The 24,218-nt window shown below is 41.5% G+C and overlaps 1 protein-coding gene across 2 annotated transcripts in view; it reads right to left on the bottom strand.

The window, feature by feature from the left end:
- Window positions 1-874: 874 nt before the first annotated feature.
- TAPT1 (transmembrane anterior posterior transformation 1) overlaps window positions 875-24,218 on the bottom strand; it is a 60,881-nt gene continuing 37,537 nt past the window's right edge. For both annotated transcript variants that reach the window (XM_028743290.2, XM_028743291.2), the window contains 10 exons: window positions 17,251-17,386; window positions 15,850-15,947; window positions 15,614-15,683; window positions 13,404-13,484; window positions 11,720-11,829; window positions 9,949-10,008; window positions 7,694-7,762; window positions 5,931-6,007; window positions 4,900-5,060; window positions 875-2,829 (listed from right to left, as the gene is read on the bottom strand). In XM_028743290.2, coding sequence (XP_028599123.2) covers window positions 2,612-2,829; window positions 4,900-5,060; window positions 5,931-6,007; window positions 7,694-7,762; window positions 9,949-10,008; window positions 11,720-11,829; window positions 13,404-13,484; window positions 15,614-15,683; window positions 15,850-15,947; window positions 17,251-17,386 — 1,080 coding nt within the window. In that variant the 3' untranslated portion in view covers window positions 875-2,611. The remainder of the gene's footprint in view (window positions 2,830-4,899; window positions 5,061-5,930; window positions 6,008-7,693; window positions 7,763-9,948; window positions 10,009-11,719; window positions 11,830-13,403; window positions 13,485-15,613; window positions 15,684-15,849; window positions 15,948-17,250; window positions 17,387-24,218) is intronic.

Raw genomic sequence — 24,218 nt, 5'->3', positions numbered from 1 at the left:
TACTACATTTTTTAAAGATTTGCCTTGAGACAGTCTTTAAACCTCTTTTGTTGACCACCAGCACTACGCTTTCCATTTTAAAGTTCGGAATAGAGTAGTTGCTTTGGAAGACGATAATTGGCCATCCGCACAACATTACACTACCATGGACTATTAGCTATTAAGCTAGCGTGGACATGTGAATGAACAGGCAGAGTATGGATTTATTAAAAGTTGGCTCACGCTTGTAGAGGTTCATATAGCATCAGGATGGTAGAGTGAACAGGGGAACAGTAACTTTTATTGGGTTCCAACATTCACCACGAAGTTTGAGTCTTACGTCTCTCATTCCTACCCAGCCTGGCTTTGGAACTCATGAAGAATCAGCAAATCCACATTATACCCGAAAGTGTCATCTAGATATTTCACATCAATTTAACTATGATCAGTTCTGTAGTAAATTCATGTCAGCTCCAGCAGCAAGCCCTCAAGTGAGGAACATGAAAACATATTTTTCCCAAGGGAGAGAGGTTGTTAACCAACCTTTAGCAAAAAAAGTAGCATTTAGTTAATTGAAAGGTATTGACCAGGATCCAAATGACCCCATAGAGCACATCAACAGCACAGAGAGGTTTTCTTTGTTTATTTAGGTTTTCCTTCCACAGGCAGATTCCTGTCCTCCAAAAGCATTGTGGAATGGCATGAGATGCTGCTGCTGGAAGGAAATATCACCCCTCATCTGCGTGTACACAGTAGCACTTTGTAGGTATTCTGGTAGCACAGTAGCACAGAAGATATTCTGGACCCTAGTGTTAAGTATTATGTTCCATATAACCATATTCAACACTCAGTTTCATTCCAGCAAGAGAAGCAGAGCCTTGGATTTTTTTAAACAAAGGATACAAAATTGATTTTTTATTGTCACACAAGATGCACTTATAAAATTCATACAGAATATCATTTAAGAGGGGAAAAAAATCATTCCAAGCTTCCCTTGAGCAACAATTAAATAAAAATTAAATTACAACAAATTCACAAATATTCTGAATTAAATTTTAATGATCAGAATTTGTCAAAATGAACACATCTGAAACAATCATTTCTGTATATTTCTAGATTAGTTTTAAAATTCCTATTCCCACTGTATTCTTAACTTTGGCCACTTCTTCAAGATGAAGTGAGAATAGAGGCTTGATAAAAGGGGTGTGGGCTGGGGAATGGTTACTTCAGAACAGCCTATATATTTCCACCTTTTTAGCATTCATTGAAGCCTCTTTGTCTGAATTTAATTTCTGTACACTGATTTTATTTTAGCAACAGTATCTGCAGCTTTGGAGGAATAAACTTGTATTTTGAATTTTAAAATTTAGTATAGCTTATCATTTTTTTCTGGGCCACTTTGCAATAGCGAATAAATGAACCAACAAAGATCTAATCAGCACACAAAAAAATCTCATATTTAAAAAGTTTTAAATATTGCATTGTGTTTCTTAGACATTGCCGATCAGGTAGCAAGAAAGCACTTTGAGTGCAGCAGGCTTTCTCACTATGCTGAGCTGAAATGTCTGTTATTCCAGATTCAACCCTTCTTGAATTCCTCTTTGCTTGTTTCCCGAGCCCTATGCACCCCACGTAACACAGCTTAATACTTCAAAGCCCAAGTACTTCTAAAGCAACATTCATTCTACTTAAAAGTCTAGAACTAAAACCACCTATTTGAGGCTGTCTCCATTTTTGGCCATGTGCAGCTTTTCCAGCAAAGTCAAAGAAATGCTCTTAGCTGATTGACACATCACCATGTGCAAGTAACTTATTTTGTCTATTTCAATGCAAGGGCTCACAGTTGCAAGTGAAACATTTTTAAGTGCCAAGTGCAATCCCACATGTTGATTTTGCCCTTCCTCCCCCAAGCTTGTACACTTTTAACATTTACAAACTCAAGCTTTTCATGTTTAAAACACAGTGCAAATTAAACAGAAAGGAAGAAAAAGCTGTTCTTGCCCAGTTATCGCACAGTCCACTATTCCCTGTTGTTGGTCAATTTCTGGCTACAGTCTTAACATTTAGACAAAAATAGTATGCAGTAAATATTTCCTTTAAGGGTGATTTATTTGGATTAGATGAAATACATTTGGAACAATCCTCTCGTAGCAAGAATATCTTGATTATGTATTCTACTAAAAGTTTGAAAAAGTCTTTTGGCAGGTGAAGGATTTTGAAATGTTTTGTAGTGGCTTATGAAAGCAGAAAGGGATGCTTGTTCTTAAAGACGCAAACATGTTTCCAATGTTATCCTTCTAATTAAGGGGCTTTATGAATAGTGATGCGTTCTGGAAGCACTGTTTCGTAAAAATGGATTTAAATATATTTCACACGTTATTTTTCAGGAAAGCGATGCTGTAGCTCTGCCAAGCGGTAGATCTTTCAAAACTCACATTTCCCAAAACAACCAAGTTAACGATGTGAAGCTTGATTGGTTATCAAGCCAAGTTATTCACTGTAATAGGTCTGCCATTAATAATTTAAGTTTTTAAATAAATATTTTTAAGTGCCTTGTTTGGCACCCATCCATCGTGGCAGCGCCTGCTGTCCCAACAGCTCAGTATACTAAGCACATTTTATTTACAAAAGTTTAGTCAATTCTGTTTCCACAAATTGTAAACCTGTCTATCTCCAACAAATCTTTCTTTGCAGATCTGTGTTTTGACTCAGAATTGTCCTGGCTTATATCTTTCTCATCTCCATCAGGAGTTGTCAGGAACTGATCCGAGTTGCTTGTCACAAGCTGCGGCACTGCATTTTCCTTCTGGTGTACAGGCTGACTGGTCACGGAAGCAGACAGGTTTTCATCTGTGGAAATTCATGCATGGAAAACAGAAATTAGGACTTCGCACAGTGAGAGAAGACGCTGATTACAGATCTGTAATTTTATTGGCTTGTCACTGCACTGCAGGGTTTGCAGGTTAAAGATCTGCTCAACAGATATGCAAGGCAACTCAGTAAACTTGGGATATCAGGTGCATAAAATCCTGCCACATAATTTCTCTCTTTTGTTGACAGTAGTGTTACATAGTCCCATTTAAGCCATGTCAGTAACCTTCTAACTTTTGCATTTCTAATGTAAAATAACCTTTCTGAAACCTTCAGTTTTTTAAAGATAAAACCATACCAGCCCTCTCTGACAACTCCAGTAAGTAAGGGAGCTCAGTTATGGCAGAAGTTGCTAGTGATTACTATGTATGGGTACACAAAGAAATGCTAAACAAAAGCAGGGAAGGATGAATGGCTCGCTGACACATGATTTACACCAACTCTATACTTTACTGTCCTTCAAAAGAACAAATGGAGATAGCGATTTACCAGAGATCAGTTTTTATTTTACTTTAATTTGCTACACTTGATGGAATGTTCTTTATTTTCTTTTGCCCAATTCTCTTTCACCTTTGAGCTTGCCCAACCCTTGGAAGGTTGGCTGTTGGGTCAAAGGAGGTTTCCCATCCCTGCTCTGCTGAAATCAGATGTATAATAATAATTTTATTATTTATACCCCAGTCACTGGGTTGGGTGGCCTCAACCATGCCACATCAGATACTGAAGTTTTAAACTTTATGGAATTAATCAGGCTACATTGTAAATAAATAATAACTCGAAAACCATTCTGTCGCATTTTCTTAAAAGCGTAGTTCCTTGGAAGCCAAGTCTGTTGTAAAAGAAGGTAAAGGTAAAGGACAGTTAAGTCCACTCGCAGACGACTCTGGGGTTGAGGCGCCCATCTTGCTTTACTGGCCGAGGGAGCCGGCGTTTGTCCACTGACAGTTTTTCCGGGTCATGTGGCCAGCATGACTAAGCCGCTTCTGGTGAAACCAGAGCAGCGCACAGAAACACCGTTTACCTTCCTGTTGGAGCGGTACCTATTTATCTACTTGCACTTTTTGGCGTGCTTTCGAACTGCTAGGTTGGCATGAGCTGGGACTGAGCAACGGGAGCTCACTCCGTCACAGGGATTTGAACCGCCAACCTTCTGATCGGCAAGTCCAAGAGGCTCAGTGGTTTAGACCACAGCGCCACCCAAATCCCTAAGCCTGTTGTTAGGAGCAATGAAAACAAAGATGAACCTTTTAAGAAATAAAATGATCAAATTCAATATAATTTTTGGAATTGCCCTGTTCAAACTGCTTATAAATAACCCAGATAAGATGAAGTAGTCTGTTAGAAGTTTGTAACTGACTGGACTAATATACTTTAATCCCAATACTGTGACTTGAGTTCCTCAGGTCTCAAATGTGGTGCTATTACTGTTCAAAGGGCATGAGGAATGGATCAGGAGTGCATGATGTTTTAACATTACTGAAACTAATGGAGTGTAGACCTAGGAACCGGCTTAACTGAAAAAATGCTGGGAGCCCCTTGTAAGACTAGGATAAAACAAAAACCAAATGCTGTGCTTTGAAAAAAAAATCTAGAAATGGAAAAGACCATTTCTGCAAGCATGGCTGCAAGAAGTTCAGAGGTTTTGCTTTAGATTTCAATTCAGCCTTAATTGTGAACCCCAAGCGGTGGTTAATTTTAACAATGGTTTGTTGAAACCAGCCAGCTTCGTTGACTTTGCCCTGATCCCACAATAAGGCCTCTTACGTTCCCAGAGTTCTCCTGCCAAATTCTTCCTGGAGAAATTAAAAATTCAGGTCTGTTCTAATTCAGAACAGTGAATATTTGGCATTTTCCCCAAACTGCCAGATATTTTAAAGTGATCAAAAACATGAAGATGCCTTTTGTTGGGTCAATACTGGAAGCAATACTTTGAGTTACATGGACCCCTGCGGTTTCCTAACATTTTAGTTGGCGCTTCTAAGGACAAAGCGAGGCTGCACAGTAGACGAGAGATATGGCGGAAGTCCAGAAGTAAAAGGTTCCGCTCACCTTGAGTGGGCTTGTACTTGCTTTGTGATTTGCCTAGTGGTTTGCCTGGGGTGCTAGCAGGAGGCGGGTTGAACAACTTCTCTTCCATGTTTGCTTCTTTGACGTACTGGCATGACTTTCCCAAGAGCACAATGCTATTAAGTACTTTGAGTGATATCAACCTGCAAGCAACAAGTATGTATGAAGTGATTCCAAAAACAGGAAGTGGATATGTCAGAATCACCACTTCTTCCCTCTTAGTCTCTTCCATCCCTGCCTGATTCAAATTTCTGCCATTCTTTTAAGCCACTACTTTCCCCTTCTGAGTGTTTCTACCTTCTCACTCCCCAGGGTCGCTGCTGTTGTGCAACCTGCTTTCGTTTTGCTCCCCTACCCCATCCTGACTTCATGCAAATACAGGATTCTGATGTAGAACTACAAATCCTGCAATGGGGGCTGCACATTATTATATATAAAGAAAAGCATTTTATGCTTGTGAAGTATGGCAAAGCCATCCAGTTGCCTGCATTTGTCATGACCCCCCACCACTGCCAAAAAGATGCCAAGGAAGAAAACCAAAATGAGTCAAGAGCAGAAGCATTTTGACAATTAGGGTCCCTGGACCACATAAATTGTCATTCAGATCCATAGGTGTGTGTAGTCTGGGTTGCTATAAAGAAGGTGCAAGTACATAATCGAGTGCTTTACATGTATTTATCTAATACATAAAGAACACTTTCCCATGGCTCACTTCTGTCTGTCAAAAGTGACTTTATCCAACTACAGTGGTACCTCCGGTTGCGGACAGGATCCGTTCCGGAGCTCCGAGGTTTCTGCAACCAGAGGGACTGCGTCTGCACATGCGCACAATGCGGTACTGCGCTTCTGCGCATGCAGCAAAACACTTCCGGGTTTTCCGCTTTCGCAACCCGAAGTTTATGTTACCTGAGGGTAACGTAAGCCAGGGTGATACTGTATACTACTTACATCAATTATTCCAATTAAAGTCTCCTAAATGAAACATTTTTACAAATTGTTTGATCTGTACTTACCCACAGTAGAAGAGAACAACACAAGCATAAGCCAAGACTCCTTGAACTTTTACTGAACTTGTAACAACTCTGATGAGCTAGAGAAAGAAATGAGTTAACACAGTTAAGCATTTTTTAAATAAAAGAATGATAACAAATCTGGGCATTAAAAAATGAAAATAGTTCTAATCACTATGTAAAAGAATTTCAGATATTTTCTATCTTTCTACACATCATCCTTTTAAAGAAACCTTGCGTCTTTTGAAACACATGGAGTAAGAATTTCAGTAGCGTGACATTATCTTAACTACTCTTCAAAGCTGGCTATGGGATCTTTCCTCCCCTTTCATATTGTCTTTTCATTCAGCTGTCCAAGGTAGTGGTGGCAGTACTGCTTGGTAAAGGTTCCAGTTCTACTTAGCCAATTCCAACAGGTGAAAGGGGAGTATTGCTCAGACCCGTAAGGTCATCAAGGTGGGGCTCTGCAGGATTTGGGAATGTGTTGTTATCAATATGTTGATCACACAGCTCTATTTATTCCTTTCATCACAAGCAGTTGTGGAGGCTGATGTGGTGAACCAGTACTGACAAAGGTAATGGACTGGATGAGGGCCAATAATTTGAAGCTCAGTCCAGACAAGACAAATATACTGTTGGTGAGTGGTTCCTCTGACAATGTAAGTGATAATGATAAACCATTATCATGATAAACCATTAAAATGGAATGGGATTATGCTTCCCTCGAAGGATCAGGTTTGCAGCTTGGGGGATACTTCTGGACCCAATACTGTCCAAGCAGCTCAGAGTGCCTTCTACCAGCTTTGGCTGGTGGTCCAGCAATGTGGGTGTGGATAATCTAGCATCTAGTCCAGGCATCCTCAAACTCGACCCTCAGATGTTTTGGGACTACAACTCCCATCACCCCTGACCACTGATCCTGTTAGCTAGGGATGGGGGGGAGCTGTAGTCCCAAAACAGCTGGAGGGCCAAGTTTGCCTCTGCTCTGGCAACTTCAAGGTTAGATTGCTGCAATGTGTGGCACCTGAGGCTGCCTTTGAAGATTGGCTGGAAACTACAGGTGGTGCATAACTTAGTTATTGGAACATATGTACTGGCATCCAATAAATTTCTGGAGCAAATTTTAAGTGCTGGTTTAGACCTATGAAGCCTTACATGGCTTGGGACTCCAATACCATATAGAACACTTTTCCAGCAGTAGACTCCTTGTTATTAAAGGCCTTCCTCTGAGTGTCCCCTTCAGCAAAGATGTGGAGGCTGGTAACAAGTGAACCTCCATTTGTGGAGTATTCTCCTCAAGAAAGTTTGCCTGCCACCAAGATCATCATCTTTCCAGTGCAAGGCTATAAGCCGTTTCTTCTCCCAGGCATTTGTTAATTTTGCTCTCTCTCTCTGCTGCTGGGGCTTTCTGCTGGTTGCTTTTTATAGAGAATATTTTTTCCCCTTTCGGACATTTTTGCAGGATCATTTTAGGTTTCGTTTATTACGCTTTTAACTTGGAAGTCTGTATGACCAAAACCCAAGCTCTCACAGTAAAGTCCAAAGAGACACTTTAATTTTAAAAGCTAGCTACATAAGAATATATACCATTTTCAGCCAAGCTTTAACTTCACAGTACTTGAGGAAACTATGTTCTGGGGCTACATCACATAATACCCCTCTTCAAAAATAGCAATTCAAGGGTTCAGGAATATATTTCATCCCTTGGTAAAAATTTCACCACTTACCAAGGGAGTTTGCAATATGACAAGAAATACATGACTTACTAGAACAGCCAATGGGAGAGGAATAAATCCCATTCTCCTGGAAACGGAGTCACTGTAATCTGTGTATGCCTAGGAGAAAAGAATTGAACCTGAGTTTTTAAATTACGTGTAGAAAACAAAAGTAACGGAACAAGTTCCACTGGGACTGGCTACACATTTTGGATGACATCAACCTCCTCTGAAGCATCCATTTGAAAAAGAACAAAATCACATTTTAAATTGGTGAAACTTGCCTCATAAAATGGCAAATATATTTGTGTGTGTGAATCCAATTAAAATTAATGCAATTTAAATTCACTGACCTATAAAGAAGGATCAAGCCATCACACATTGTATCAGCAGATTACAAAGACATTTAATGGCATACTATGGCTGCGTTATCTAAAGGAAGGACTTGAATGTCATAAACATTAAGGAAAATATGAAATGTGACAGCCATCACCATGCAGTTACAGGTACTGCCTTTAAAACTAGGGTAGCTACCTCATCTATTTATCTTTTCCCCACTCCCCATCTCAGCTCTTCCATCTACTTAAAGGTAAAGGTAAAGGTACCCCTGACCATTAGGTCCAGTCGTGGCCGACTCTGGGGTTGCAGCGCTCATCTCACTTTATTGGCCGAGGGAGCCGGCGTAAAGCTTCCAGGTCATGTGGCCAGCATGACTAAGCCGCTTCTGGCGAACCGGAGCAGCGCACGGAAACACCGTTTACCTTCCCGCTGGAGCGGTACCTATTTATCTACTTGCACTTTGACATGCTTTCGAACTGCTAGGTTGGCAGGATCCATCTACTTACCAACACTGAAATCCAGCTTCAACACTCTAACAATGTGACTGTTGCTGCTCTTTCCCTCACAGGTATCTCATTCTCCTACACATTGTGTCCAGAAGGTTGTGGGGGCCAGATGACTGCCCTCCTTCCAGATTTTGCCAGTCCCACCCATTGCCCACTTCCCCATCCCACTTTTTTTCTCTACCTTTGAAATGAATTCTGTTGAATTCTGCTCCCTTTGCATCTCTGCATTAAGCTTCTTTAGCACCCTATTCCATGACTCAATCTTCATTACAGGCTGATGCGGGGCTTGCCTTTCTTCCTCTCTGACAAAACTTCAAACTTGGTCCTTAGCAATTTCATGCTGACTTGCCCTCTGTCCTCTCTTCCTTACCTCCTCTTGATCCCGTCTTCACCAACAACTGCTTTGTTTCTGCTCTCTCTTCTGTGAAATTCTTACTGTTTGATCATCACATTCAACAGTGCACACAGATCAACCTCCCCACATCCAGTTTCTGCTGCTTCTGCAGCCTCCAAACCATTGAGTCATTCACCAGGCTTTTTCTGCTTGCTTCTTTGACACTGCACTTTCTGTTTTCAATTATCACTGACTTCACCTCTCACATGCGGGACGTGGGTGGCGCTGTGGGTTAAACCACAGAGCCTAGGACTTGCTGATCAGAAGGTCGGCGGTTCGAATCCCCATGACAGGGTGAGCTCCCATTGCTCGGTCCCTGCTCCTGCCAACCTAGCAGTTCGAAAGCACGTCAAAGTGCAAGTAGATAAATAGGTACCACTCCGGTGGGAAAGTAAACAGCGTCTCCATGCACTGTTCTGGTTCGCCAGAAGCAGCTTAGTCATGCTGGCCCCATGACCCGGAAGCTGTATGCCGGCTCCCTCGGCCAATAAAGCGAGATGAGCGCCGCAACCCCAGAGTCGGCGACGACTAGACCTAATGGTCAGGGGTCCCTCTACCTTTACCTCACCTCTCACATATTTGCTCCATTCTTCAGTGAACTATACACATCCCTTTGATCTCCAGCCCTGACTCACATTCATGTTCTCATCCAGCCTCTCCCGCTTCTCACCTGCCCTTGAGCTGAACAAACGACACTGCTACATCTGAACATGAGAACATGCTCTGCTGATGTGTTTGTGAAGTTTGCTCAGCTTCACATAGAGACAGGAACACAGCATAGTTAGGTACTAGCGTCCTATTTAGTTTGAATGCTGAAGATTGTGAATAACAATATTTTAAAATAGAATGGCAAAAAAGAAAACAGACTAATATAAAACTAAATGTCAAGTGAATCACATTAAACTTGTACACATCATTTTAATTCCCTGTGCAAAGAGTGAAGTAAGCTTTTTCTAACACTTGGAGACCAACACAATTTCTGATTAACTGATGGATTCCATTTTCTGGAATAAAACCAGGCACGTCCTTTAGTGTAAGGAACAGGCATTTTTCACTCTGCTACTTACATTTTTCTGTCGACTGCTAACAAGGTCAAATGCAAGACTGGCTCTGTATTCACTGTAGACCTGAAAACAGAGCAACACAAGTCCTTTCATTCTGATCAAAGTAAATACAAGCAATAAAATGAGTACTGTAATTATTAAAAATAAATTTAGGATTAGCACACTTAGCACTGCCATACTGTTTCTCAGATACGCATTTATCATTGAAGAGTAATCTTAACAACTGGATTCCTATGATATGGGATAGGAAAAAGCAGATTCTGTTGGATCAGTGCCGTGCCGTGTGGATATTCTTATGTACACAGGGTTTACTCAAGCCATATGCAGTATCAAGCATAGAAAAAGATGCAGGTACTAAGATGCAACATCTATTCAAGTGTATCCATGCAAGAGCTCCAAAAGATATGGCTGATAGTTAAGTGTTTTGTTCCAGAAAAGCTCAGTATGAATAGATAAAACATTGAGCTGCTTTGCTGCAATCACTTAAGTATGTTTCTCTCATAAAAACTAGTATTTCTAGGCTTGCTTGTTTATAAGTCAATCTTGCCTCCAAGCAGATATAGCTGGAGTAAGGTGCAACTCTTGTTTTTTGATATTATTCCAAAGAAGATTAAAACTCGACAAGTGGGTGGAAAGCTGAACATCTACTTGGACACTAGCTGAAAAAGCTTTTTTTTTAAAAAAGGTATGTGTCTACTTTCAGGCTACTAAGCCTAATTCTGATTCAGCATTTGCAATGGCCATTCGCTTCAAATGGGGGGTGTGTGAAATCAGGTTCTTCGTAGTATCAGTATTATTTTTTTATAAAATCTATGTGTTAATAAGAAACCTCACAGGTCTGGGTACCATAATAAATCTAGTAGGCTAGAGCTATCATTTCCAGTTTTCACTGCATTATTTCTGCACTCATTATACAAAAGTAGGCCATGTATAACTGCCTTTGGCACAATATAACTTATTAAGTGCATTTATTAAATGTGCTTCCACACTATACTGCTGCTACTTTGCAAATCCAGCCACCCTGTCTAAATCTGACCTCGCTTCCTAAATGCACATATGCGCACACAAATGCAATGAAGGGAAAATGTTTGCCTCTATTCTTATTCTTTATAATGTCCTTGAAACTAAAACACAATTTTAATGGCTAATATGAGATGGACAAGGCTTGTGGCGTTAGCAGACAACACCACTTCATCTTGTAATTTTGGGTTTGTTCCTTTTTTTACTAAAACCCCAAGATCAGCCAAGCAGAGCTAGGTGCAGAAGATATACACTTTGAATTAAAGAATTCTAAAGCCCAGGAACTTGTTTTGTGTATCAGATCTGAACTGAGCTCACATTCCTTCAGCACTAAAAAACTCCAGACATTGGAACCCTTTTTCATAGGGAAGTTACTCCAATCTCATGATCATTTTTTTCCCTTTTACTCTTTTCAGCACCTTTTACAGGCCTTCAACACCCATTTTGAGGTGCAGCAACGCAGCACTCCAAGTAACTGAGCGTAATGACATTATTATACTGGTAGCATATCTATGAAATGTGCATCATTTTACAGTTGCTTACAAGTGAAGCATCTTTGCCATTTCAATGCCTACTTAACCAATAGGGCTCCTTTTTGCACCTCCTCACAATTCTTGATTTACCACCCTGAATAGAAAAGAGGTGTTTAATGAGCCCTACACAAGCCTTCTTCATACAGATACTGCATCCATGCTAAGACCGCATCATACCCAATTTCAAATTGAAATGTACAGTGGTTCAACAATATACTTACATCAGCTGTGATGTCATTGAATTTTGTTATAAAAGCATGTTTTACAATATCTACTGCAATTTCTGATGCAATCACCATACAAACATCTGGAAACAATACCCAAAGATGATCTGTAAAGACAGGGTGAATGTCAGATGTACGAATGTGTCACAAAAAGCAATGGCAGAAAAAGGTAAGTACATACTGTTTGGTCCAACTGTCAGAACCTGAATCTGTAAATGTCTATGTGTTTGAAACCTCAGGAAATGCCAAGCTAATAATTGCAGAAGTTTCTGTACCACACAAGCTACAATATTACACACTTGGCCATAATCCACACCAATGTAACTCTTCTGAAGAAAGTGCTGTGCATACAAATTAAGAAATTCTCATGTGATTAATTTCTGTTCTTCTCATAGATAAGAGTGCCATTCATGAATGGGGGTAGGTCCCACTTCCTAGTATCAGAAGACCTAAATTATGATCTGGATAGCTAGAAACTATGAGAATAACAGGTGTTCACCAAGTAAGATGTTTCTTCTTCTTCTCTCAACAGGGTCCTGCAGAATTTAATGAACATGGGGATAGCCAAAAGCAGTGTATCTTAGTGAAAGCATGAATACTCCTGTGCCAAAATAACAGGGCCTAAACTTCCAGTGCTCTCTGGGAGGGCTTTGTGATCAAAGGCAGCCACAGGAAGAGAAAGGAGTCAATGATGCATTGTGAATTAAGACATGTGCTTTGGCTCTGAAAATCTTTTCAGTGAGGCTCTCTTAAAAAAATACCTGCAGACATGCTTCTAACAGAAATGTGCCAGATATCATCCAGGAGAAGCTGGCGGAGGAATGAGTTAGGTCTATATTAACAGCCACCCAGAGAGTAGCAGTAGAAACATTTTTCTTTCTTTCTGAAAGACCTGGCGAGTATTAACCGCTTTCAATTTTAACCTGAGGATTGTCATCTGCCCAGTTTTAACTTTAATTTATTTGAATTAATTTTGGGATGCATTTTAATTGATTGTTTGGTTTTATGCATATTGTATTGTTTATATGATGTTAGCCGCTCTGAGCCCGGCTCTGGCCAGGGAGGGTGGGGTACAAATAAAAAATTTATTATTATTATTATTATTATTATTATTATTATTATTATTATTATTACTATTACTACTACTACTACTACTACTAGTTATAGAATATAAGGTCCCTGCAGACGTCCAGCAAATGCCACTCCTTCTTAGGCATGATAGGGTATATACAAAAGAATGAGCTCTGGAGTGCTAAGTTTTTGTATGAATAGGGAGTCTATTTTGTTGAAAAATTAGAAAACTTCAGTCCACAGAATACCCTCTATAGTCTCGTTAGCACATAACACTATAGTGTTCATGGCTCACTGTGAAAGAACAAGAGTGCTCATGCACAGAGAGGAAATTGCAACACTTTGTTCCTCTCCTGCTCTGTTACCAAGAGCATTATGCATTATGTTTTAACCTGAATTAAAGCACTTGGATAAATCATTAATACAGCATACACACACGGTAATAAGATCCAGTGACAATACACAGATAACACACTGAAGAATTAATCAAGTCAACTACTTTTGCATTAAAATAGGTACAGCCAAATTATGTTTATGCTGCTGGCAGTCAATACAACTAAAATGTCTTCAAATTTTTATTCTATATTTGTTGTCTGGAAATAGACTTTACCTGGATTCCATGAAAACTGTTCCATGTTTCTTAGACAAACTATCAGTAACAGCACATAGTTGGTGAATCTCTCCTTTATATCTAAAAAGAACAATAAACTTTTAAGGCTACAAAAATAGCAATTTGCATCACCATTCTACAGAGGAGTTCTTATACAGAGACTAAATTTAGTAGTGGATTAATATTACTTATAAAAAGCTGCACTCTGTGCAAGAGCATGGAACAAGTTCGCGACTGATGTATGGATTCATCAAATCCAACCTAACAATCCGAATGTGGAAAATAAGTTGCCTTTATTGTTCATTTGTTCTATGCACATCTGGAATAATATACAACTGTATTCTTCCTCAGGGAACGGCAAAAGTGATGCTCTACAATACTGGATCATAAGTTGGCTTGATTTAATAATTACTGCTATATGTAACATCTGAAAAAAATTGAAAAATCATTGCTAATCACACAGTACAATCCTATGCATATTTACTCAGAAAGTGAGTCCCACAGCATTCAATGGGTCTTCCGCACAGGCCTCTAGTTTAAGGAGGCAGGAATGAACTTAAGTTTAAGTGTTTGAAACATGTAAAAGGTCAAGGTAAAGGGACCCCTGATCATTAGGTCCAGTCGTGAAGGACTCTGGGGTTGCGGCGCTCATCTCACTTTATTGGCCGAGGGAGCCGGCGTACAGCTTCCAGGTCATGTGGCCAGAATGACTAAGCCAGTTCTGGCGAACCAGAGCAGCTCACAGAAACGCCGTTTACCTTCCTGCTGGAGCGGTACCTATTTATCTACTTGCACTTTTACGTGCTTTTGAACTGCTAGGTTGGCAGGAGCAGGGACAGAGCAATGGGAGCTCACCCCGTCGTGGGGATTCGAACCGCTGACCTTCTGATCTGCAAGTCCTGGGCTCTGTGGTTTAACCCACAGCGCCACCCACATCCCTTGAAACATGTAGAGAGTGACAAAAGATTTTTGGTATTTTTAACAGTGTTATGAATTTAACACACAATAAAATCTGAATATAGTGTAGCTGCATCACACCTGGGGGTTCCGCTCCAGAGGCAAGGCATATAAGCAACACTGAATATAGTCAAAGTTTACCTGGCTGCTAGCAAGGGTGTGTGTGTGTGTCTCTTAACTGCCTTCCCTTCCTTTCTCTCTCCCCAATGCAAAGGAAGGCGCTGCCAGAGCCAAGTGAGTTTAATTGAATTCATGCAAGTGATGCGCCTACACTGCACAGAATTAGAAGACAGCAGTGGGGTACATGGACTGAAGACTGGATTTCATCTCAAAACCAAGTAAGGTGGACAAACCTTGGTCACAATGTATGACTTGTCTGCACAGAGTTAAAGCACGAGTCTGGTTGGGATGACATGCTAAACCAAACCATGGCTTAGGTCAGCGCAGGAGCAGACACAGCTTCTTCACCAGGAGCTCATACATTTGCATTAGGCTACAGTTTGGCTTAATTTTATATGTGAACCAGACCAAAATAAATACATATCTATAAAAGAACTGCTACTTCATTAGGGTGGGAGCCAAAGAACGTTACTCATGAGTGGGTTTCATGAAAGTCAGTATGAAACAACAGTCATCATGACTACCGTATTTTTCGCTCTATAAGACACACCAGACCACAAGACACACCTAGTTTTTGAAGGAGGAAAAAAATAAAAAAAATATTCTGGATTTCAGAAGCCAGAACAGCAAGAGGGATTGCTGCGCAGTGAAAGCAGCAATCCCTCTTGCTGTTCTGGCTTCTGGGATAGCTGTGCAGCCTGCATTCGCTCCATAAGACACACACACATTTCCCCTTACTTTTTAGGAGGGAAAAAGTGAGTCTTATAGAGCAAAAAATACGGTAACTTAATTATTCTGCTCTGTGAGTCTTGATTACAACTAACTTAGTCTGGTTCCATCTTTATTAGCCTGATTAAAAATAGTGAAACCTCAAAACGGGATTAAAATTGTACACCACTTCATAACTCACCTATGGTTTTATTTTCAGTACTGCTGTTCAAGAGAAAAACATTTTCCAACCTGGACCGGGGTGGTGAACAAGCCCCTTGCCATACTTGAAGAGGAACACCACAAATTATGATCACGCAGGATTTTATGAAATGCCACCACCACTGATTTCACACATGCTACATGATATATAATGTATTAGAAGCACACACTCCTGAATTAGCAGCTCACATAGATGTACATACCACTGTTTGACATCTGAAACAGATTATTCTTTTCAAACTTCTTGAAAACGCTTCCTTTAATTTCAACAAACTGCGATTTAAAGAAAGTAACACTCTTATACTTCTATTTTTTTTTAAAAAAACAATATTTTCTACAAAATATGTTGACTGAGAACATATAAATCATTTAACAGAAGTACTGTCGCACATCATAGTTGCCAAAGCCAGTGAGGCAAATATATCTATAAGACACTTACATTGTTAGACATCATGATAGTAAGAAGTGACTTGTTGTGCGAGTTGAAGGCTACATTGAGTGTCGTTGCTTGGACCATTATCAGGATAGCATGCAAGACTGTAGTCATATATGTTAAGGTAAATGCTTTTTAGAAGAAAATATTAAATTGCAATATATATATTACGCTAAGTTTTAACCAATTAACCAAAGCAGACTTTTAAATATCATTGTGCTATACCAGGCATAGGCAAACTCCGCCCTCCAGATGTTTTGGGACTACAACTCCCATCATCCCTGACCACTGGTCCTGTTAGCTAGGGGCGATGGGAGTTGTAGTTCCAAAACAGCTGGAGGGCCGAGTTTGCCTATGCCTGTGCTATACTATCGAGTAGCTTGCTGATAAACATGCAGTTACATTAACCATGTCCATTGCATGATTTTAAGCATTCCAAGAGAAGGTTCAACAATTACTTGTACTGCTTTGCTACCACTATCCCTGAGAGACGTGGGTGTGCACGCCCTACTAATATTTGTTATCCATTTGGTAATGTAGTGAACCACTTTGGTTTTTCTTCTCCAGACAAAATACAACTCTAGGTTTAGGTTTAACAATAAACACAACCATGGCTCAGCTCTAGGTAGCATAGCAGCAGCAGGACCAGGAAAGGAAATAAGTAGCTGCCATGTTTCCTCCAAGCACCTGCACGCTGGCTCCTTGGTTTAGCCACGGTTTAGCCAAGAGTTAATGCAAGCCAGGCCAGGGGCAAGCATTAAAAGCAAGGTTAGCAGGAAGAAGAAGAAGAAGAAGAAGAAGAAGAAGAAGAAGAAGAAGAAGAAGAGGAGGAGGAGGAGGAGGAGGAGTTTGGATTTGGTATCCCGCTTTGTCACTACCCGAAGGAGTCTCAAAGCGGCTAACAATCTCCTTTGCCTTCCTCCCCCACAACAAACACTCTGTGAGGTGAATGGGGCTGAGAGACTTCAAAGAAGTGTGACTGGCCCAAGGTCACCCAGCAGCTGCATGTGGAGGAGCAGGGAATCGAACCTGGTTCACCAGATTACAAGTCTACCGCTCTTAACCACTACACCACACTGGAAAACATGCAATGTGGACAAGGCAGGATATCAACAAGGTTTGTTCTTGGCTATAGTTTGTGGTAAGTGGACAGCTTAAGTACAGTCCAGCTGGACTGAGGAGTTCTCCTTAGTTAATTCTTGCCCAATAGAAGGTTTTCAATTTAGTTTCTTAAAAAATCCAGTTTTAGTTCTTACATTAATTAAGATGAAGATTCTGACACAATTTCACAGAACTTTGAATAGGTTTGTAGAGAAAACGTAATGGTCCTCAAATCCATGCATTTTAAATACTATTTTAGCATTCATAGAGATGAAAATGAACTGCAATTCTGACACAAAAGGATACAGACGTACAGCACCGCCATGAAAAAATGGGGAATCACACCTATGTGTGCCCTTTTTCTCTCCTTTGGTTCTGTAGCTGTCCAGTAAAGAGCATCCAAAATATCTTGACCAAAAGATGAAAACAAACGATCAGCTACCTAGAAAGAGAGAGAGAGAAAATACACCAAGGAAGTATAAACCAAGATAGTTTAATTTTGTCAGCTATGTTCCTCTTAAACAAAGGTAACAGAGTTTATTTTTCCATTAATTACTGCATACTCTCAACATGTCAGTGTCCAACACGAAACGCAAATAGGATATTCAAAACAAAGTTAGCTACAATTTTTGTTTTCAAGGTTTCTACTTCCAAGTAGCTTTCCCTTCAACATCTGCAAAGTATCCTTGTTGCTGACTGGCCATGGAATGCCTGTTTGTTATAGAAGTTTTACAATTCTGCTTCAAGCACAAAGTCACCTTATGTGGAGCACTGGCCAGACCTATCAGATTCCACCATTAACCTGTGTGAACAAAACAGTGCAACCCAGAACCTTTGGGGTTGTACATTGCAGGGAACCACTGGTAGTGGTCAATAAATGTCATTCAGAGATGCTTTTTTCCCTGAGAAGTCCCTGATAGTCTTCTAAGAAACTAGAGCTCCACGGAATGCTGTTTGAAGCCACATCATTAAAAGGATGCAGAAGTATTTGTGCGCTCACCAATTAATGTTTTTAAATTCAACTTGAAGAACTAAATTGTGGAGCAGAAAATGCCATATACAGTGGTACCTCGGGTTACATACGCTTCAGGTTACAGACGCTTCAGGTTACAGACTCCGCTAAACCAGAAATAGTGCTTCAGGTTAAGAACTTTGCTTCAGGATGAGAACAGAAATTGTGCTCCGGCGGCGCGGCAGCAGCAGGAGGCCCCATTAGCTAAAGTGGTGCTTCAGGTTAAGAACAGTTTCAGGTTAAGTACGGACCTCTGGAACGAATTAAATACTTAACCCGAGGTACCACTGTATTGATAATATAAACTGAGTGCACATATAAGTTCCCCCTATAGGGCAATAACAAAACTGCTGGAATGTCACGTAACTGGAGCTGTGGAAATGGAACTATGAATGTCTGGTCAGAGGGCTGATACAGTGCAGTTGCTGCAACAGAAGCAGCAGGGTTTTGTTTTTTCCTCTGGGAAAATACTCTCAAGAAAATAGAAGATCCCAAAGAACCCCAAGAGATGTGAGGGAGAGAATAGGAGGCACCCTAAGAAAGAAATCTGGAGTGAGCCCTGAAATGCAAAATGGGGCCTGGGGGAAGATAAACAAGAGGCAGCAGATGGATGGGAAAGAAAGACGTGTAGGACTCTGCACTGCCCACACCCAGCCCAAGCAGGAGGAGGAGAATAAGTTTGGATCATCTTCCCAGATAGGAAGCGAAGACACTGTGCCATGTGCCTGGCCTGTCAGAATTCAGCCTGGTGCTGTATAATTTGCCTGCTTGTTTGTACCTGCAGTGCTTTTGCAAGAGAGCCTCTCCCAAGACGGACCAGCCTCGCCTGACTCAGCAGTTTCCAGCCAGCAGACACTCGCCACCCAATTTCAACAGCTTTCTGGTGGCAGGAGCTTAACAGGACTACTGGGGTGCAGTTTTAAGAGCTCTTTTGGGAAGAAAATGGGCAAGAGCACCACTACCCTTTCAATTTTGCTTGGTGTGTGTGTCTGTGTGTGTGCGCACATGAGTTTGTTTGGCTTGCACTCCTTGCTGATCTTCTACACCCTCACTGATGTGAGAAATATTCATAAAGCATGAACATTTCCTAAATGATCAAAATCTAGAAGGCAAATATAATGGGTGATATCCACCTACATCATACTAGACTCACTAAAATCTACGATTTCATATTTCGGCCCCGGCCATCGTTCAGCCCAGACACTGAGGTCCAGCTGCGAGGGTCTTCTAGCAGTTCCCTCACTGTGAGAAGTGAGGCTACAGGGAACTGGGCAGAGAGCCTTTGTGGTAGTGGTGCCCGCTCTGTAGTTACGAAAAATAGTAAAAAACTGAACTTTTGCTTTTGAACTGTGATATAAGAATTAGTGAACCCAGGTGTATATTTTTATTATTTTAATAATGTTTCAATGTTTCACTTTAATTGCATTTAACCTTTTATAATATATTAGGCTTGATTTTTTTGTGTTCTGCATTTGTGAGTTTCTCCTTCCTACGCTGCATTCCATCTCTCCTTATCTACCCATGAAAGTGGTAAAAATGGCAAGATATTTTAATGGCAGAGTGTTAATCAGCTATCCATGAAGCTATCTGAGACCCAGGATTTTATGATGTTCCTCCCTCCCACTGATGGTTAGGTTGCTAGGGTAATGCCAGACATCCAAGACTGAAAATGGTCAAATGGCCTCACCGCTCCAAGGTGATTGTGGGGGTGAACGTACCAGTATGGAGCCATGCGTGTTTTGCTTTTCATGACCTGTAACCTTTCCTGATGTACATGAAGATGTTTTATGACTCTTGTTTGCTGTGTTTGAACTACTATATAAGCCTTTGTTCTGAAGTGCCTCAAGACAGACCTTCTCAACTGGCACGTTGAATTGAGTGAGCTCTGTCCTGTTGCAATAGCTATAGTGAACGTTGGGTGCCTCCTGGATGCTGGACTCAAATTAGTCTCCTTGGTTCTGTGGTTTATTCAAAAGATGGTTGTTCCTCACCTTGGTAACAAACAAGGTTGTATAGATGTGAATTCTTACCACAACTGGAAAATATAGAAGTGACAAAATGAAAGAACAGCTCGGTCCAGGGAGAAACGTCCTCCATGCACAAATTATGTATGTTAGGTACAAACAGTAAATTATTCAAGGCCTTCCAGTTTCATATATTTGTAAGTGTGCCTTTCTGCATACAAAAACATATTTTAAGTGTTATCCTTCCCTCTATACTCTATGGGTATTGCCTATGGTTTCGGTTGGTTCAATGAAACTCTCAGCAAAAGTAATTTGTTTTCTAAAAGACAAAGGAAGTTCAACCTCTTCCAGCTCCTTCTTTCTCTTTTTTGGGGAAAAACCAAATTTAGTATAATAGCCCTAAAGTATATTGTGTGGTTTTTTGAAAAAAAATAATTTTAATAGGACTCTAAATGCTTAGATGCCACACAATACCGCCCCTCTCTTTAAACTGGACTTACCTAAACCCTACATTCCGGCTCCAGACTCCAGAAGAATTCCATGAAGGGGCTATGTCACTAGCATTATGTACATTGGGAGTTCATAAAGGAGCAGGAGCCGGGAGACATGAATCTAAAAACAAAAACAAAATGTCATTTGCGGGCATTCAGCAAATGCCTACATTACTGGAAAGAGCTCACTCAAAAAATCTGTTTTTTGTTTTTTTTAAAAAGAAGTGTTGTTTTTTTTTGAGGGGGGGGGAATCTTTGGGTGTTCAGTATGCATGGATGGAAGAATGAAGCCACACATTTCTATTTATGGGGCAAATATAACAAATACCGTATTTTTTGCACCATAACACTCACTTTTTTTCTCCTAGAAAGTAAGGGGAAATGTCTGTGCGTGTTATGGAGGGAATGCCTACGGGTGGCATGCCTACGGATTTTCCTCCTCTAAAAACTATGTGCGTGTTATGGTCGGGTGCGTGTTATAGAGCGAAAAATACGGTACATAATTGGCCAAGTTAATGGTTCACCATGAATGTGGAGATTTGCTCCCACTTTGCTCCTTCCCTCATCAGTGGAAGCAACAAACCATGATCTACAGCATCTATCCCAAGTACTGTAGTTTTACCCAAACAAACTATGATTAGTAAGTGATGAACAAACCATCGCTTAACGTGACAGTTTCAGACCCTTCAAGTGTCCCTACTTTCCAGGGACAGTCCTGGATTTACAGAAGCCATCCCGGTTTCTGATTTGATCCCAGAATGTCTCACTTTTCCTTAGGATGTCCCTAATTTCAATGGAGAAATGTTGGAGGGCATGCGGTTTGAAGAAAAACAAATCACAAGCTCCAGTTCAGATATAAACCTAAGCCAGGCAACCATCATCTGTTGCTCTTGCTGGTTAAGGAAGTGGAGTGAAATGGGAGCCAACTGACTGGCAGAAACTCTCCAGGATTTCAGATAGGAGTCTTTCCCAGTACTACCTGGAGATGTCAAATTGTATCTGGGACCTTCTGCATGCAAAGCAAATGCTGGCATGGCTTCAGCAAAGGGTAAGTCCTGTCTGACTAACCCTTCAGAGTGTCAACATGCATCTAGTGTTGATCCCGTTAACACTGTCAAAAGCTTTTTGAAAATCAAAGTGCACAAAGTACCTCACCAAAAATTCCTGAGTAAGCTTAGCAGTCATAGAAGAGAGGTTCTCCTGTGGGTTATTAGTAACTGGTTAAGAAACAGAAGGCAAAGGGTAGGGAAAAAATGGAGTTTTCCCAATGGAGGGATATAGAAACTGAAGTTCTCCCAAAAATTGGAACTTGGACCTGTGCTTTTTAAATAACCCATTAATGATTTAGTGTTGGAATGAGCAGTGAGGTAGCCATGTTTGCTGATGATACCAAATTGTTTAGGGTGGTGAGAACCAAAGGGATTGAGATGAGCTTCAAAAACATCTCTTCTAACTGGCCGAAAGGGATCATTATTTGGGATCATTAACAGAGGGATCAAAAACGAAAATGCCAGTGTCATAATGCTGTCGCAAGAATCTATGGCAAGACCACACTTGGAATACTGTATTGCCACATCTCAAAAAGTTAACCGAAGAATCAAGGGGTTGGAGCAACTCCCCTACAAGGGACTTTTTAGTTTAGAAATAAGCCAAGTAAATGGAGACGTGATAGAGATGCATAATATCATGCATGATGTAGAGAAAGTAGACAGGAAGAAGTTTTTGTCCCTCTCTCGTACTAAACATGTTGGAGAACTGGGCCGATATGAATTTCAATAGGGACAAATGTAAGGTTCTACACTAGGAAGGAATAATCTGCTGCACAAATATAAGATGGGACACCTGGCTTGACAGTAGTATATGTGAAAACGATTTAGGGATCTTAGCAGACCACAGGCTTAAATGAATCAACAGTGTGATGCAGCAGCAAAAAGGCTAATGGTATTCTAGGCTGCATCAAAAGAAGTATAGTGTCCAGGTCAAGGAAAGTAATAGTACCTCTCTATTCTGCTTTGGTCAGACCACACCTGGAGTACTGTGTCCAGTTCTGGGTGCCAGAGGATATTGACAAGCCGGAATATGTGGAGAGGAGCGCGAGCAAGATGATCAAGGGTCTTAATGTTTAGCCTGGAGAAGAGGACACTGAGAGAAGATAGCCATCTTCAAACAGAAAGCAGCAAAGGTTAGGACCTGAACCAATGGCTTCAAGTTGCAAGAAAAGAGATTCCGAATAAATATCAGGAAGAACTTTCTGATGGTAACAGCTGACTACCTCTAGAGTTGCCATATATCCAGGAAAACCTGGACATGTCCTCTTTTGGGGGGCCAACATGCCCATCTAGGTGGATTTTTACGTTATAAAGGAAATGTCTGGTGTGATGGGATGATAAGCTGCTTGTGTGTAAAATCCAGATCCCTCAGAGTTTGACCAGGTTTTCAAACCTCTGCCTGTGACGGAGCCCCTCCTGCATGGCTGCGTCAATCGCTGGCAGAATCCGAAAGTGGTTGTTTTCGGAAACGCTTCCAACATAAAAGCTCCTTAACGGAAACACGTCTCCTGGCCTCCCTGCGTGACAGTTTCCGGCGAGGAGTGGGTGTCCCTATAGGAGGTCCTGAGACCTCTCCCCTGTTTTCGCTGGAACCGTCTCTGAGCCATCCCTCCGACTCACTTTCCCTTGGAGTTACTGCTCGCCCCCTACTGGTTCCCTCTTCAGCTGCAACACCTCTTTCAACCTCATTGAGCCTCTGCACCTCCTGTCCTTCCGATGGCAGTTCCCTGACATCCACCTCCCCTCCAGGGCCCCCTTCACCCCCTCCCATCCCCTCCCCTTCTGGCTGGGAGGAGGTAAAACCCCTGAAAGAACCTTCCTCATCGTCCGTAGTTTCGAACACTTCCCTCCACTTGCTGCTGTTCCTCGTCTCTTGGTATTCCTCGTCATCAGAGTCCATTCCCTCTTCCAAATCCGACTCCGCGAATCCCTCCATTTCCTCTTCCTCGTCGGTGGTGCCGAAGTATTCCCTCCTAAACCTTTCTACCGGCTGTGGTTTTCTCGGGAATCTTTGGTGGAACGTTTCTGTTAAAACCTCGTCATTGACCTCCCCTGCAGTCACCCAGGTGTTTTCTGACTCCGGTTCCCCTTCCCACGCCACCAAATACTCTACCTGATTTCCCTTCCACCTGGAATCGAGGATTTCCGCTACATGGTTGCTGCGTTCCCTCTCTTCCAAGGCTGGTCCCCTGGTGTGCTCCCCTTCACGCCCCCCCCTGTATGGTGACAGTAACGACCTGTGGAACACTGGGTGCAATTTCATGTGGTTGGGTAACCGGAGTTTGAAAGCCACTGGGTTGACCTGCTGAATGACCTCAAAGGGTCCCAATCTTCTGGGTTTCAACTTCTTACACCCCCCTTTGAACGGCAACCCTTGGGTGGACAGCCACACCTGATCCCCCACCCTTATGGCCTCACCTTCCCTTCTGTTCTTGTCTGCCTGCTCCTTATATTGTGCCTTGGCCCTTTCTAAGTTGAGCTGGAGCTGATGATGGATCGCTTCCATCTCTTCTACAAAATGTTCGGCCGCTGGGACGCTCCATCTCTCCCCTCCATCCCCTGGGAATGCCCTGGGATGACACCCGTAATTAGCCAAAAAGGGGCTCATCCCTGTGGACACATTCTCTGCATTATTGTAGGCAAACTCTGCCAGCGCCAACTTTTCGGCCCAGTCATTCTCTCTGTCATTGACATAACACCTCAGATATTGTTGGAGTATGCCATTTGCTCTCTCCGCCTGCCCGTTGGTTTCAGGGTG

This window comes from Podarcis muralis, chromosome 9 (assembly GCF_964188315.1).
Source record: "Podarcis muralis chromosome 9, rPodMur119.hap1.1, whole genome shotgun sequence".
Classification (NCBI taxonomy): Eukaryota; Metazoa; Chordata; class Lepidosauria; order Squamata; family Lacertidae; genus Podarcis; species Podarcis muralis.
Note: the sequence above shows the minus strand (reverse complement) of the source record. Positions and strands in the feature narration are given on the sequence as shown.